This window comes from Opisthocomus hoazin, chromosome Z, assembly GCF_030867145.1.
Source record: "Opisthocomus hoazin isolate bOpiHoa1 chromosome Z, bOpiHoa1.hap1, whole genome shotgun sequence".
Lineage (NCBI taxonomy): Eukaryota > Metazoa > Chordata > Aves > Opisthocomiformes > Opisthocomidae > Opisthocomus > Opisthocomus hoazin.
Window position 1 is genome coordinate 77,673,860 of NC_134454.1, and position 16,451 is coordinate 77,690,310.

The following is a 16,451-nucleotide window of genomic DNA, read 5'->3' on the forward strand; positions in this document are numbered from 1 at the left end:
AATTGCAAAATGGCATTTGTCTTACAAAAATAAGCATTACCCTTTTTAGTTTGGTACAATTATTGTTTCTGCTGTGACATACACAATCTGACTGAAAGGACAGCTCAGGGATAAGAACAGAAACACTCTCTGCTCCCAAGAATCCAGGTTTTCTCAGCTGCTTCCTTGGCCCTGCTACGTCCTGCCTCTCCCTGACTCCGATTCTCCTTCTACAGCTGCCACGGCCTTACCCTGAGAGCCAGTGCGTTCCAGGTACTGCCTCTGGAAAAGGGTGAGCTGGGTTTGGCCTGCGGCTCGGTGCTCTGTGGCAGATGGCCTCACATCAGCAGTGTCACACAGGGGGAGCGCAGACACTCCCCGATGCACCAGCCTCTACGCAGCAGGAGACCTCTGCTCCTTTGCCCGCTCACGTGGCTGGGAACTATTCGCAGTCCATGTACGTAACTGGTGTGAGAGCAGCAGACGAGACTGCAAGGTATCGCATTTCTTGCTAAAGGAGACAGTCCAAAAACTGCTGCAGCGCACGGCTACCATGTGGTTTCTTAAGCCTGAGGTCTTTTGTTTAACTCTCATGCAAAACATGGGTTATCAAAATGTATTTTATTCTTAACAGGAAAGTTAGAATGCTATAGGTATCCCCGATTAACATTTTCGTTTTCCCTTGCAGTCACAGAAAGTCATTTCATCTTGCTTCATCTGTCACTGGTCAGAGGCCAGAAAATTTTACTTCAAGGTGTGTGAAAAACTGATTTTTACAAAAAGAGACATTTCTGACTAAAGAAAAATCTCTGCTAAAATGAGCAAGAGGTCCAGTGTGAAATATATTTCAAATCTGGTTCAGCACAAAAACTCTGTGGTTAACTGAATTAGGAAAACTAGAATGTTTTTTTCTGCCAGGTAGAGCAGATGGGTGTTAAAATTCCTCTTCAGCTTGCTTGGAGCGAGAGCATTTCAGTTCCAGCAGTCTCTCCACAGTGTCTGCAATCGTGCGCTCACCGTGCACCTTGTTGTCTCGGGTGCGGATGTTAACTGTTCCACTTGCCTTCTCCTTTTCACCAACAACTAGAAACAACCAAGATGCAAAGCAATGAACTTTACATTTAGCAAACTCTCTTTTTTTTCCTCCATTCCCTTAAAACTTAGTATGCCTTACTAAACAAAAACTCTAAAAAGCTTACCAACCAACACATCAAATCTTTCTTTGCCCTCCTCCCAGCTGCCCCCGCTTAGATCTGTAACAGCCAATAGCCTTATTTAATCTTGTATCGTTTAACAGGTTTTAGTATATTATGAACAGCAACTTAGCAAAATTTGAGTAAAGAGAAAAGTAAACTTAGTCCAGCTTGACTGACTTAGAGAGAACCACAAAGTCAAAATGAGAAATAAACATGGAGCACTCCACGGGCAAAGATTAGAAAGACAACTTGACCGCAAATAACTAATAGCTATTTGTTTTCTTTACAGAGACAGCAAGACAGTTTATTGGAAAATCCCAAAGCTATTTTACTTAAACACTAAGATACAGATATCAAGATAATATAGGTATGTCTCATAACTAATACAAACTCTATATAATATACTTGGAGGTTGCTACAGGAATTGTTTTTCTCTGGTACCCAGTCTACATTCAGTAGAACAACTCTTTGAAAGAACCTCTTAACACAAATTAGGTGAGTTCTTTTTTCCCTAATGGGCTGATCATTTGTTTGTGGTCTTGAAGGCAAAATGTGGTTGTGTCTTACCTGTTTCATATGCTTAAAAGTTTTAAAGAACAAAAGAACTTTATTCATGATTCTGTCAGTTACTCTGAGGGTAGAGTTTCTCTGTCAAAGGCTCCTTCTACTCTAATGGACCCCAGGTAGCTTTAGTGTCAATGCTAAGAGCCTCAATTTACAGGTCACAACTAACGTGCTGCTTCAAAGCACGTAATTCAAGGCCAGTTTCTAATTGTTCCTGCATCCCCCTCTTGTGGAAGAGTCTTCTCCTGTGCATGCCTGTATAGCTCAGAAGAGCACCACAGCTGAATGCAGTGAAAAATACAGTACTTCTTTTCTATGCTTGAAACCAGGGCATAAATTACTGGGGGGTGGAACATCGCTTAACAATCTGACTGACAAAGGGCAAGAGATTTTACATATGTCTCCAGACTGCTGTCTTCTGGTCAGCAAAGACCTTTTTCTACAGCAGCAGTAATGCCCTGGGCCACAGTGACCTCCTTTCAGTGAAGCTACATGAGCCAGGAACGCCTATCATGTAGGCTGGAGAGACTCTCTGGAATGGACACTCTTAGGAACAAAGTGACCTAAAACACTGAGTGCCACTCTCTGCCTTGCTCACAGAAGAAAGATCAAATCCCATAACCTACACAACAAAGTCAGCCAGGATAAGGTAACAAACACGCTGTACATTACCCAGAATAAAGTTATACTGCGCAAGCTGCGCATTTCTGATCTTCTTGTTCAGTGTGCACCCAGGATCCACATCAACATCTGCCATTAATCCAGCGTCATGGAACTGCTGCCTGACCTAGGAGAAAAAGTATTTAAACTGTCACTACAGGATATTCATGACAGTGAAATATTGATGACTTGTAGACTTAAGCCAGTTATGCTTATCTGACCCCTAAAACAAAGGCACCGTCATTGGCTCAGCCATTGGAGATGAGCCCAGTTCAAGAAATGAAAACAGCTCAGCCATCATGCAAGTACATACACACTAAATAACTAAGCAGTGATGTGAATATCAAATATTTTGGGCCGAATAGTGATTTTAGTTTGGTACTGTAAAAGGCAGCAGGATGCTGGAGCTTTCCGATTAGAAGAGATTTATTAAAAATTTATTTTCCAGACTGTTTCATTTATATAGAGTGTACTCGAAAGAAATACAGGAGAAGGTCTGCTGGATGCTAAATACGCAAAGACTCATCTTCATCTTTCTTACTGCTCTGCCAGATGCACATGGCCATGGGACACTAGAACCTGAAGGGTAAGACAGCTTTTGAGCTAGAGAGAAAAACTAAGTTTTCCAAAAGTAAAAGTCTCACAAAGATCACGATTTGTTGTTGAGATAATCAAAGTCTATTTCAGGTTCTCTTGAAAATACATCTACAACTTCAGCAGCTAATTGTCATTGTAAGGTAAAAATGATACAATGTAATATGCAAAGACCTATAACATTTGTCTGACAAACACTACTAATCATTAATAACCAAGTATCTCAACTAAATACAACATACTGAAAAAAAAGCCCCCAAACCAGATACGTCACCTTTTGCGCATACTCATCACATGTTGGTCCCACTGGTACCACCATTACCTGCTGTGGGGACAGCCAGAGCGGCCTTCAATACACAAACAAAACAAGTTTATGTAGCTTTCAGTACGTTTTTAGTACGAAAAATCCTCTTAACAGATAGGACTAAAATCTACATGAGATATTCATAAAGCCAGATGCTTAGATTGGGTTTAGAGGTGATGACAGCCCTGTACTCATTACAATTTATCTCCCAAAAAGAACTGACTGTCTAAAAGAACTGCAGGGTGGACAGAAGTACTTTTTGACCTGAAGACTCCAGTTGTGTTTTAAAACAGACAACAAATCATAACTGAGTTGTTCAGCTTATTATTAACTAGTCACAGGAAAACATTTACTTTGGAGACCTTTTATAATCAGAGGGGCATCCCCATCATGTATTACACTGCAGCACGTAAAGCACCTACATAAATGACTCCTTGCAAGGCAGCCCAGCTGCAAAAGCAAAGTTGAGAGATGCACACCTTGGGCCGGCAAGCTGTATGCTGTACCTGCACAACTGGCACCACATAGAGGCAACCATATCTAGAATTATTTAATACCTAAGGAAGGTGGTTCAGAAGGAATTGCCTTGTCATACACTACAGCATGTATCTAGCAAGTAGAGCATGCTTGGGGCTAATTTCTCTTCTACATAAAGTGTTTGCTCAAACTGGAATAATAAATCTACTTTTCAATGTTACCATTTGCCTCCATAGTTTTCAGTTAGAATGGCGATCATTCTCTCCACAGATCCCAGGATAGCCCGGTGAATGATAACTGGTCTTGTCTTGTCATTACCATCATGGCTGTGAAGAAAGTGGGGTTTTTTTAAATGTAAGGTTTATTCTGGATCTAAACTTACGCCTGTAAGTGACAGGAAAGTTAAATTATGTAGCAATTAAAACCACCAGCCTCTGTGCTTACCTGACAAAGCTGAGGTTAAATCTGACTGGCAGTTGGAAGTCGAGCTGGATTGTAGCACATTGGTGGTAGCGGCCAATGGCATCTTTAATCTGAATGTCAATCTTAAAAAAAAGACATAAACTTTTACTATAGTTAAAGATACAAGCATGTCCCTCTAAAAGCAAACTCATTGTTTTAAGATAGAAGGTTTCACTTAATGCAGAGGAACTATATGTGGTTTTAAACAGCATGGTTTTACTTCAGCCTACACCAGGATATAAATGATTTGTAGGTTCTGATGTGAAAAAATGTCAGAGCTAAGTACAGGGTGAGCAAGTAGAGACATTATTTCAGGGGGGAACTACATTTAATACTTCAGACTATTTTTTGTGAGTTTCAGTCTGGGACTTTCATGGGCCTTTTTTCACTGACCGACTTCAGCAGCACATAAGTGCAAATGCAGAACTGAACATGTGTCCCCAAAAAATTAGATTTCTTCAACCTCAAACTGGCAAATTTACACTCCTTTGTTGTGCAGTATTTGAAACCTTCTAGCTTACGTTACAAATTCAGGACATGAACATGGGATGAGAATCCTACTGTTAAGCAGTCCTCTTAGCAACAGGGATCAATAAATGACACTTCTTCTGACTGAGTACCTACAGAAAAGCCTATTCTTTCTATTGCATCTTACACTTTAATCCTGAGTGCACTTAAGATACAACTTAGACAGAAGACAGATGGATAGAAAACAGCAGATTTACAGTGTCCTGACCTTATTTATTTACCACATTGCTCTTACTCATCATTTTACCAGTATGGCTGTATGTCAAGGCTGTGTGCCTTATTTTAATTTATGTATCAAACAAGCAGATCATTATTTTGTTAACTGAAGTTCTAAATGTCTCTGTTTTGCATTCAGAAGCCAGAGTTTGTCATACTTCAGCTAGTCACCAAAGAGCTTCTATCAAAGTAAAATATTTAGAACCTTCTTTAACGTCAGCTACAAAACTGTGCCAGTAAAGGCAAACTTTTCAAAAATTTGTTTAATCAGTAAGTTTCTTTTTTTGTTTTTGTCATGACTTAGGATTCACTTATCGCCCGAAGAATTATTTCTTATGCAGCAATTGCTCTGGTAATACAGATCTTGCAGTGCCACCTTCTGTTCATATCTCCCACTAAACCAGTCAGCTCTGTTCAAGCAGCGAATAGTTTATACAAGTAAACTGGGTTTAATTAATGAAATGAGTGTTAAAGTGATGTGAAAACCAGGATCACAAAGTATTATTTCCCTCTCAAGGATGTCAGAGTTATGTATCTGAAAAACCCCAAAATTTCAGCCAGATGGCATATTAAAATGGTATTAGACAACTATAAAAACAAAAATCCCTTCTTCCCATTCCCAGCTCTTTGCCCTATTCAAGCAAGAATTAAAAGCCTAACCCAGCTAGGGCTTAGCAACATACTAACCTTAGGTCCATAGAAAGCTCCATCACCAGGGTTTAACTCCCACTTCTCACCAAAGTCATTGAGGCTGTTTTCGAGTTGCTACAGATAAAGGACACATACACTCAGTGTTTCTCAATCATTTGCTGTTTTTCCATGCTACAGACCATGCTACAGCACCAGGTCGGCCTGCTACTACAGATATGTGACACTACCAAATTCTCAGTACTTCTCAGTTACTGCTGCAATTCATTTATTTTCTGAAAAAGTAAAGTTTTCTAAGAGCCCCAGTTAAAAAGAAACTTAATTTAGTCCAAATTTACACAAACAAAATCAATGTATTCATTTTGGAAGAGGCCAAACAAGCAGTGTTAGCTAAGATGCAAGAACTTTTTAAGCTAGATTAAAAGTCTGTAGACAATATTGAGAGGGGATCCACCTTGCTACATCTAATGTCTATTCCTGCCCTATCTTCTCCGCAGTGCTGCACCTGCAGGGGCTAATGCCATCCCTTTCATCATAACAGCAACCTTGCTTTTGGAAGATGGCTCCAAGTCTTATTACAAGGACTGTCAGAATTGGTTCTCTTTTTTTTCAAATTATCAAAAAGTACAAGGAGAGAAGGAGAGAGAGGTAATTTGATGATGACATGGAGATTTCTTCTGAATGGACAGCAAGCTATTTACAGCAGCCAGAGTGAAGACAGTTATTAAAATTATATTGCTCATGTCCAGCTGTCGCTGTACCTCCCAGAAGGCAATATGTTCTTACTGGACTTTCAGCTGCAGCCTGACTTTCATATAAAAAGTTAATAAAACTACTGTTTACCTTTTCAGCTTGATTCCACACTTCAATATCTCCCAGGTACTTTTCAGGACGAGTGGAGAGATTCAGTTTAAAGGAAAATCCAAAGACATCATACACAGTACGCAAGAACTGCAGACAACTCTTTATTTCCTCTTCAATCTTTATGAGAACAGAAATGAAGTCTCAAATAAGCAAAGATCAGTTAATTTGACTTTAATACCCAATTTCATTCAACAGCAGCCCATACCTGCTCCATAGCACAGAATATGTGAGCATCATCCTGCTGGAACCGGCGTACTCGAGTGAGTCCTGTGAGAGCTCCTGACAGTTCATTGCGATGCAGAACACCAAAATCAGCCAACCGTAATGGCAGCTCACGCCATGATCTTGGACGATGATCAAACATAAGGCTGAAGGAGAAGTTTATTACTTGAAGCTCATCCAGAATCAAAATTTGGTGAAGAACAGCCAATGAGAAGCAGCCAGTACCTAAGCAGATGCCCATAATGCCAATGATAATATAACCATCACTCACATCTACTTTTGTCATGAAAACAAAGGTGGATATTCTTTTATAGCTGGTAGGCTTCCCCCACCTCAAAGACAGTAGACAAAAAACAGCTCCTAAAACTATTAAAATCTGAATGCCTAAATCACCACAGAATTGACAATGCCCCCATATCTATTTTGGATATCCAAGTTTTGTAGTACCAAGGTAAGGTTCAGGTCTAAAACACAGTCACTGTAATGATGGAAAAACTACATTTCTCAGTGTGTCAGTAAAGAGAGCACACAGACAAGACTCATAATTACATCATTCCTGACAGCATGTCACATATGGATATCTGAAGACAGCCACCTCTACAATCCCGCAGACAAAAGAAACAGATTTTTTTTTTTCTCCCCAGTCAGCATCACCTTTGGTAAACCGGATTTGCTATGTATTTACCAGTGTCCTGGACAGTTCATAGGCTTTAGAGCAAAGACTTCTTTCTCTACTTCAAAGGAAAACATGTTGTCACTGTAATGCTGCCAGTGCCCTGAAGTCATCCACAGTTTGCTGTTGAAAACATTTGGAGTGACAACCTCCTGGAATCCACGTTTTCGATACTCACTCTAAAACAACAGACCCAGTACACAGAACAACCAATAAAGCAAACAGAAGTAATGGTACTCAGCCTTCAATCTGCAACCATAAAAATATACAAATGCTGCCCTACAGAAGAGAGAAGAGAGGGGAGGGGAGGGGAGGGGAGGGGAGGGGAGGAGCTGGACATTCCAGGATACATCACTTGTACCAGCACCGCCCTTCCCCCCAATTCCTCTGTAGTAGGCAAGAAGAACAAGTTTCCTCCCTGCAAGCAAAGCAGCAGTCTCTAATTATTCAATGGCACTTGATAGTACACTGTAGACCAACTATACAGTAACAAGACAGACTTTAAATAATACAACAGGAAGATCAGGATTTCATTTTTCCTACAGAAAATTTTGTAACAAATAGTTCTACAAGGCCAAATTTAATAAGTTTATTCAAACAATTCAATATGCATCAGCTGAACAGCTGTAGTGTGAGCTTAGCTGTACTACTAGATGTCAAAGAGTTCATGTTATAAAGCATCATTATCACTGCTTTAACTTCAGGTATATTGACAAAAACCTAACTTAGTTGAGATCATGGCAAGATCAAGTCAAATAAACCAGGTGTCTCTAGTTCCGTGGCTTACAGAATGACTAGATTTACCAGCCCTTCATTTCAAGTTAGTTTATACTGTTGTATGTAGCAGGCTGTTACGTATTTTTCTAAAACCAAGCAATTTCTTCTATAAGCAGATTTCCAAAAGACTTTACTCACCCGGATGAATTCAATTAATGTGTTATAAATGTAAGCTCCTTTTGGCATGAAAAAACAGCTACCAGGGCTGAGTTCATGGAAGAAAAACAGTTCTTGGTCCTGCAGAAAAACAGTATTTGAAAAACTTCGTACTTGTACCCTAGCTTTTTCACTTAACTTTCACAAATAAACTACTACCAACTGGGCATCACTAATCAGAGTTTTTTAAAAAAATGGGGGAAAAAAAGGCAATACAAATAGATCAGATGCATTTTCACTAGTACTTCTATTTCCATCAGTCCTTACAGAGGAAGGAGATTGTTTAGTTTCCTGTTTCATTACTGATGCTCCAGAACTTCACATATATGTGTAACTCCTAACTGTGACCGCACAGCTCCCTTTGTACACTGACAAGTAATTTTCAGTTCGCTTTCTGCAGCTCTGTAATTATTTGCACACGAATTGAATGTGTGAACTGTAGTTGGCTGATGTGGTGACAAACTGTGTGCATGCTTGAGGATTGCACGTAGTAAATTCTTCTGTATATTTTCCTGATGTCCCAGCAGCAGACTTTGTAACAGCATTCAGGACTATCAATTATCTGACAAGGTGTTTCCATCTACCAAACAAAACCAAAAACCAACCAACCAAAACCACATAGAAATGTATTCTGAATTCTGAAATTACACGGAACTGCAAGTGAACAGGCTGCAACAAACTGCGTAGGAATGAACACAGCCTGCAGACTGAAGTGTTCATGTTCTGTTCTGACTGATCTGTGGAATAAGGATGTCACCGTGTTTAAAACAGTGAAAAGCCTGAAGAGAAGTTACTTGCTTTAGAACTTTTGACGCTCTTCGAGAGAAAAGTACCTTGACTTTGCAACTGAACTGAAAATACAATTGCACCACATCTTGGTTCTGGTAGCAAGTATATGCTGTCTTCAAGATGTTAGAGGACCCACCCTAGTGAAAGGGTTACATCCACACAGTGTTTGTGAGATACATTACCAGAAAAACTGTCTCACCCGCCCAATTTTTCTGTGATCTCTGTTTTTAGCCTCCTCCTGGAATTTCTCCCATTCCTTCAGCATTTTTGCATCTGGGAATGAAATTCCGTAGATCCGCTGGAGGGATTCCATGTCAGCCTTGCCTTCCCAATAGGTAGAAGAATTCTGCATGCAACAAATAAATGAAATAATGAAGAAAAGGAAGAGCCTCCACATTTTACTACTACTGCCTGCTATGAAAAGGCATGCAATTATTAACAGATCACTATACTTAATGTAGAACAACTAAGGTATAAGGAGAGTTTTAATCTTAAATTCAGAGCACTGATTAGAAAAATGCAGAAGGAACAGGTGAACAGAGCATGTAAAAATGATTTCAAGCTCTCAGCTTTTTTTTAAGACTATTTGGTTTCTTTATATCCATCCCATTCCAACTGTTTATTCACACTCAGCTATAAACCTCAGCTGAGCAAAAACTATCACAGAAACTATCAGAAAAACTAACTTCCACAGTTCAACCAAGCCATAAGCCACACTCATGCTTCCTGTCTGTGCTGGAAGTGCAGGTCCTGGCCACCTAGTTGGCCTTCACACCACCTGGATAGCACACAACCCTTTCCCAATATGTTATGTTGAGTTTTTGGCCAGGTTACCCATTTCACGGTACATTCTTGGATAAGCCACCATCGTATTGCCCGAAGACAGCAACACACCTTCAGTGAAAACCTTTGTCTAAGGCAGTTTCAGCACTTACCTTATGAATTTTTATGGTCTTTATCTTGCCAGTATGTCTGACATGAGGCCCTCTGCATAAATCTATCAAGGGACCACACCTAAGAACAAGGAAACATTCATTTGGTGTATTTCACCCCAGAAAGTTACATCCCACAATATTATGATGCATGCATAATTACCTGTATACTGTTGTAGTTGGAGTATTGACCTTCTCATTCAGGATGCGACACTTGAATTTATTATACTGAGAAGAAAAGCAACACACATATTTGTTGACTCCCTGTTAAGCAGGAGAACTGGACAGCAGTTTATATTATTTGCAAACCTGATGCTTTGCTGCATCAAAAGAGGATTATAAAAGGCACACAGAAAGATAGTCAAGTAAGTAGTGGAGCAAGCTGCCCAGAGAGCAGGTTGTGCAGTGTCTGTCCCGTGGGGTTTTGAAGGCCCAACTTCACAAGCCCTGAGAAACCTGGTTTGACCTCAGGTTGACCCAATGCCCTGTATATGAGATTGGACTGGAGACCTATGGAGGTACCTTCCAACCTGAATGACACGGTGATTCTCCTGATGTCCTAACCGTGAAAACTGAGTAACGTCTATCTCAGGAATGCCAGAAAGTTATTTGCAACTAGGAACTAAAGGGAAAAGATCAGCTTTTAGGGTTGCTTGGACTTTCTCAGAAGGCCTCATTCTAAAAAATGTTTTATGCAGCATTCTGAATGCATCACCACATGCAGTTATACTATCACCACAGCATTTCACTAACAGCCAATGTCATACAGGCATATAACTGCACATAATAGATTGAAAATTTACATCTGTGGGAAATAAACAAAGAACGTGGTTTTACAGATTTTGCCAAGGTCACCCAGGGGAACAATGAGACAGATGCAGAAAATTTAATGCATATTCCCCAGAACCTAAGAATTACACCTTCACTCATTTTTTGTTTAGTACCACAAATGAACTTGTAAGAATATCTCACCTTAAAAAGTTAATTTGATAGACCTTTGTCTACCACTAACAGAACATGCGGCTAAAGTTACAAACACTTCAAGAATAATTGCAGGGTGCTAGAAACAACCTTCTAAAACAGCCTACCTTAAACATTTCAAGTAGTGTTTCCTTCTTAACTTCCAGTCTTTCAAAGGCTTGTTTTTCCTTCATGATCTTTTTGCATAACGTTTCCAAAGCAGAGAAGTCGTTACTTGATACACCCCTAAAATAAACACACACAAAAAGCGAATCATTCTTGCTTTCACTTGCGATCTCTGATCCAGTTGCAATGCACTAGCTTGTGGATGGGACACACTGGAAGGAACAAAGCAATCTGCAGTAGTGCAGACTACTTCGTTCTGGGTACAGAAATTTTGCTAGGACTGCCACCACCCCCCGCTCCTAAAAAGAAAAATACAAAACCTACCCTTCCTCAAGGAACATGTCATAATAAAATCCATTTTCTATTGGTGGGCCATAGCACAAACAGCCACCATAGATTCGCTCCATAGCTTCACCCATTATGTGAGCACTCGAGTGCCAGTACACCTAATGGAATTAAAAAAAGAGGGGATCAGTTTGAACAAGCACAATGCATTTCTGACAATTTTATTTAAAACCTTTTCTGAAACACTTGCTTTTAACAATACTTGATGCAGATCCTGCATTAGAGCAGTCTGCGGAACAAAAGCAACTTGACTAGCAACACTCTCATCCTAAGTACCAGTATTTCCAAAAGGTAAAATATTGTTTACAGCCTGGTAGCAAATAATTCTTATTTTCAACTATTGTTGAAATGATTCAATTATTGTCCAGAAGTCAGGAAACTAATTCAGAGACATTTTTTTTCCATGGACTTCAATCAATCAGCTCTGCATAAAGTTCAAAAGGTGCGCTTTCAACATAAGGCTGTGGTCCTAATCCGAAGATTTTATGCATGGGAAATCCAGAAGTACAACAGTTCGTAAAGTTAAAAATTACACTGCATCTTCTAGTACAGCTGAAGTTTCAACAGATTAAACCCAAATCTATAGGACTTCAGTCTGTTTTTATTTGCACAGACCAGGAAACATGAACCTCACAAAAGCCACCATTTAGCCAGTAAGAAAATCCTAAGTTTGAATGTAAGACCTTTGTGATGAGTTTGACTGACAGCTTCTTGTACCATATTATTTTTTCTAAAGACAGCATTTACCAATTTACTGGATATCCACATTTATTTGAATGAGTAGCCAAAACAAAGTATGTACTGTTGCATGTACAAAGTAAAAGAGCAGCCTTCTCAGCACTTTTATGATTGTACATAGACAATACTTCAAAAACAACACTGAGTACAAAAGTCAGTGCTGAAGAGGTCAGTTCTAAAGACCTACTTTACACTAACATGAAAGTTGCAAATATAAAGTTTTAACAAGAGCAGACCTGACAAAAACTACTGCAACTGCTAGCAGACTTGGCTACAAATAGACAGCAGAATGTAAATTATCTGCAGTACCGCATCTCTCTTGTCAGGAACTATTAGAAAATGCAGATGTACCTACACAGCAAACCTGTTCCTGTCTCCTCATCTTTTGAACACAGTAAAGATGCAAACAACTACTCAAGGCTAAGCTTAATGCAAATTCAAGAGCAAACACATTTTGGCAGAAGATACTCACTGCTTGAGCCTCTTCATCTTCAAACTTAAGCAGCTCCAGGGTACAATCCTCCTCCAAAGGACGGTCTAGATCCCAAACCATCTTGTTCACTTTAGCAATAACAGTGTTGTCAGCTAAGCCCTGACTACAGAATAAATACACAGTGTATAATCTTTTGAAATCAGCAAGCAGAAGTTCCCCAGATTTGCCCTCCATGTTGAGTAAGATTTTCGGGACTGCTCACAGTGGATACAATGTCATAAATAAATTCCAAATATAAGAGCAGTTTAGCCAGTCTTGAACATTTATGAAAATCCTATTGACAGCTCAGAAATGAGGGAAGAAAGCTGTGTTGTATACTTGACATCCATACATTCATTAACATACATGACTTAGAGGCAGCCACCTCAAACTACTAACCTGACTTCGAAAACCTACTGCAATAAAAGACACAGCTTCTCTTTTAAAAATTATCAAATACAATTTCTGACATAGTAACTTTACAGTTTTGTTTCAACTAGGCAAAAAGCCCTTTCCTTATTCCCAAATCACAAAATCAAAGAAGGTTCCAATGACAAAGCACCTAAGCACCAAAAAAAAAGGCATTTCATCTCTAGGAATCACCCTGGTTTTGTAGCTTTAACTGTTAGGGTGTCCAGTGTGCATTGTTAAAATCTACTCCACAGCAAGTCTCAGTAACTCGGAGATGTGCAATGCTCTTTTTGATGGGTACTTCCTATGTAAGTAAAAATGCAGTTAAGCGAAAGATACTCATACTGTTAACTGTCTCTGAAATCCACTGAAACATCACCCAGGAGTCATCTTCCTAAGGTCAATGCGGGCTAGTTTGCATGTGATAACATTCAAACTCATAGAGTAAATTCATTAGCAAATTAGATCTTAATGCAATGACAGTACTTGCAGGGAAAAATACGCAAGTAATGTGTGTCTAAAAGAACTCAGTTATACTCTTCTTTAATTTTAGAAACTGTATCTTCATAAAACAAAAGAATTACAATACAAAACTAAACTCCTGTTGGTTACCTCCAATTTACGATATACAAGAAGAGTTGAGATAAACGACTAGGAGAGAAATTATACATTATCCATACCCTCACAGCCACAACCTGCAGACGCAGAGCTGTGTCTGAAGGTGATTGAGTGTACCACAGAACAAAATCATACCTAATTCCACAAGCGATTTGATAAGGAGTAGTTTTCCAGGACTCAGCATCAACCTGCTTGCCGTCAGGTAATGTAACTTTAATGGGTTTACTGTCATTTGCAGCTCTTTCCGCAAGGAGCGCATCATGTTCAGCTTTAAGTTTGTTGTACATCTCTAAACGCTCATTGATAAATGCAGGCCAGGGATTCAGCTACACATAAAGAAAAAAATCCACAGGTTATTAATCTAATATCACATTATGTCAAGAACACAAACAGAAACGATGTGCTTCTTACAAGCAGTTATGTGACCGTATCAATATAAGTACTATACTAGCAAATAACCATTACAGATTAATTATATAGTATTAATTAGATAGCAAAATTGTAAGACTTCAGCTTAATGAAATTACTTTGAAATGTACCGCTGTACACCTATTTAATAAACAACACATGTTAATACGCTACTACGCAGTTTATCAAACACCTGTTTAGTAAACTTCAGGACAAAAATCAATTGGAAAAGACTGTGTAAGTTCAACTTAAAACCGGATTTTTCTTCTCAGGTCACAAAACTGAGGGTAGACCTCAGCCACGCAGACGGGAACCGACTCCAGCCTACATGTCACACAACGACATCAGGGCTATCAGCTTGGACACAGCCAAGGTTACACAGCCAGGCAGCTGGCTCAGGGCTAGTGCTGGCCAGCAGCCGGCCCCCTCTGCGCAGAGGGATCTGCGTTGATCCACCACGAAGGCAGAGAAAGCAGCGGGCTCTCCCCGCTCCCTGCTGCCCGCCTCCTGGCGCAAACGGCGGCACAGCCAGAAGAGCAACCACGGAAATGGGAGCCGCTCTCCCACTACGCAAGTGTAACTCGGTGTAAACGGCAACGAGCTCACTTCGTGGCAAACTTCAGCAAAGTAAGACACAGTGGGAAAAGGAGTAACTGTCAGGCCGGATAAAATGCTCCAGAGGGGCGAGCAGCACGCAAGGCAGCAACCAGGGGACCGCATCCTTCAGCCCCCCGCGGCCCAAGCGCAGCTCACCTCCGTCCGCCCTCCATCGCCGGCCCCTTCCTTCATCTTCTTCTTCCCGCAGTCTGCCTTTCTTTCTTCCCCAGCATTCACCTGAGGAGGGCGAGCACCGTTTCCTCATCCTCCAGCGGCCACCCACGGCGCTTTGAACCCCCCCCCCCCATCCCCACACACCCCCGCCTCGGCAAACCCCAGCCCAGCTCCCCGCTCTTTTCCCTTCACCTTTCCACCCTTCTGCCCCGGAGCTGGGGAAGCCCCCGCTGTAGGAGGGAGGAGGCAGAGGCCTAGCTCCCCCCGCCTGCCAGCACCCACCCACCCGCCCTCCCTCAGGGCCGCCCGCCCGCCCGCCCTCCCCGCCCCAGGACACCCCCGGCCCGCGGTGAGGGGGAGCGGCGCTGGGGACGGAGCCGCTGCCGCCGTGCTGCCGGGCCCACCTGGCTGTCAGCGCCCGCCATGGCCGCACGCAGAGCCGCCCGGCGCAGCGGGGAAGGGGCGGGAACGGCACCGCGCAGGCGCTTCCCGGACGCCGCAGCTGATGCAACCGGGGGCGGCCGCACCGAGCCGAGCCGAGCCGAGCCGAGCCGAGCGGGTTGCCCTGGAGTGTGTGGCCGGGGCGGCGAGAGCAGAGGTGGCCCGTGAGGGGCCCCAGCAGCTCAAGATGGCGGAGCCCCTAGCAGCACCCGTGAGGGCGGGAAGCGGGACCGCCGCGTCCGTGTGCCCGCTCCCCTCGGTTCTCTGGGGAGAAGCAGCCGGCCTTCGCGGGGCCGTGGTACGGGGGGGCACTCGGGCAGACCTGGCTGCCATTCCTCCCGAGGCAGAGATTCAGTCCAGGGCGGATCGGATGACCTGAGTACAAAGGAGAGAAAAATAAAATAAATATCGGATTGAGCGATGTCTGATTTCGCCGGGGAGGAAAAAAACCCCGGTCTGAGGAGATTCTGCCAGACCCGTGCCTGCTTGGCTCGGCGGGAGGCTCGGCAGAGGAGGGGGGGCTGGAAGCTGCCGACATCTCTGAGAAAAGGATGTGTTCCTCAGGGACAGCTTTGTGCTTCGTGACCTTCCTCCCCTGCTCTCCTGGCTGTTGTTTTTGTGTAATAACAAACAATATTTACACTTAGGAAGGGTACTTTCAGCACGTTCTGGCGGTGGCCCTGGGCTCCCACGGTCTTCCCAAAGGCCTTCGGTGTGTCTGGTGAACTCCTTCAGCAGGCTAGTTTAACAAAGGCGTTTCTTACAATTTTTCGTGTTTTCAAGAAATCCTGGCATAGCGTCCTTAACTTTGAAGAGTCTAAATCAGGGGTCAGGGCTACGGCTTGGCTTGGACCTGTGCTGCCTGCAGAGCACCCGACACGTCTGCCTCCTGTAGCAGCCGCTTCCTCTTACTCTGCAGCAGTCATCCGGGACTGGAGAGTGCCAAACGCAGCTACAACATGCTCAGATGAACACCTCAGACTCCACGGACCTCCGTGCTGTGAGAAAAAAGTTCAGGACACATAGGCAGTTTTGTGTAGCTGTCAAATACCGGTTATGGAGAGGTGAAGGATGGTTGAGAGAACATCACCACATTATTTGACCACAAATGTAGGAGCTT

The 16,451-nt window shown here is 42.2% G+C and overlaps 1 protein-coding gene across 1 annotated transcript; it reads right to left on the reverse strand.

Annotated features, from left to right (window-relative positions):
* Positions 1–801: 801 nt before the first annotated feature.
* TARS1 (threonyl-tRNA synthetase 1) lies at positions 802–15,388 on the reverse strand. Its single transcript, XM_075447183.1, has 19 exons — positions 15,295–15,388; positions 14,873–14,953; positions 13,847–14,037; positions 12,683–12,806; positions 11,452–11,573; positions 11,130–11,247; positions 10,205–10,269; positions 10,045–10,123; positions 9,309–9,455; positions 8,303–8,401; positions 7,400–7,566; positions 6,698–6,860; positions 6,472–6,609; positions 5,668–5,745; positions 4,219–4,319; positions 3,996–4,100; positions 3,268–3,340; positions 2,412–2,526; positions 802–1,062 (listed from the first exon to the last, which is right to left on the reverse strand). The coding sequence occupies exons 1-19, from the start codon at positions 15,313–15,315 to the stop codon at positions 914–916; spliced, it is 2,136 nt and encodes a 711-aa protein (XP_075303298.1). The 5' UTR covers positions 15,316–15,388; the 3' UTR covers positions 802–913.
* Between the last annotated feature and the right edge of the window lie 1,063 nt (positions 15,389–16,451).

Bases quoted from the DNA above. Each gene is read 5' to 3' on its own strand.
- TARS1 (XM_075447183.1), bottom strand. From the start codon at position 15,315: ATGGCGGGCGCTGACAGCCAG. The intron at 6,861-7,399 runs GTAAATACATAG...CTTCTCCTTCAG, and splicing joins ATGAACTGTCCAGGACACTG to CCTTATGTTTGATCATCGTC. The intron at 6,610-6,697 runs GTATGGGCTGCT...GTTCTCATAAAG, and splicing joins TATTCTGTGCTATGGAGCAG to ATTGAAGAGGAAATAAAGAG.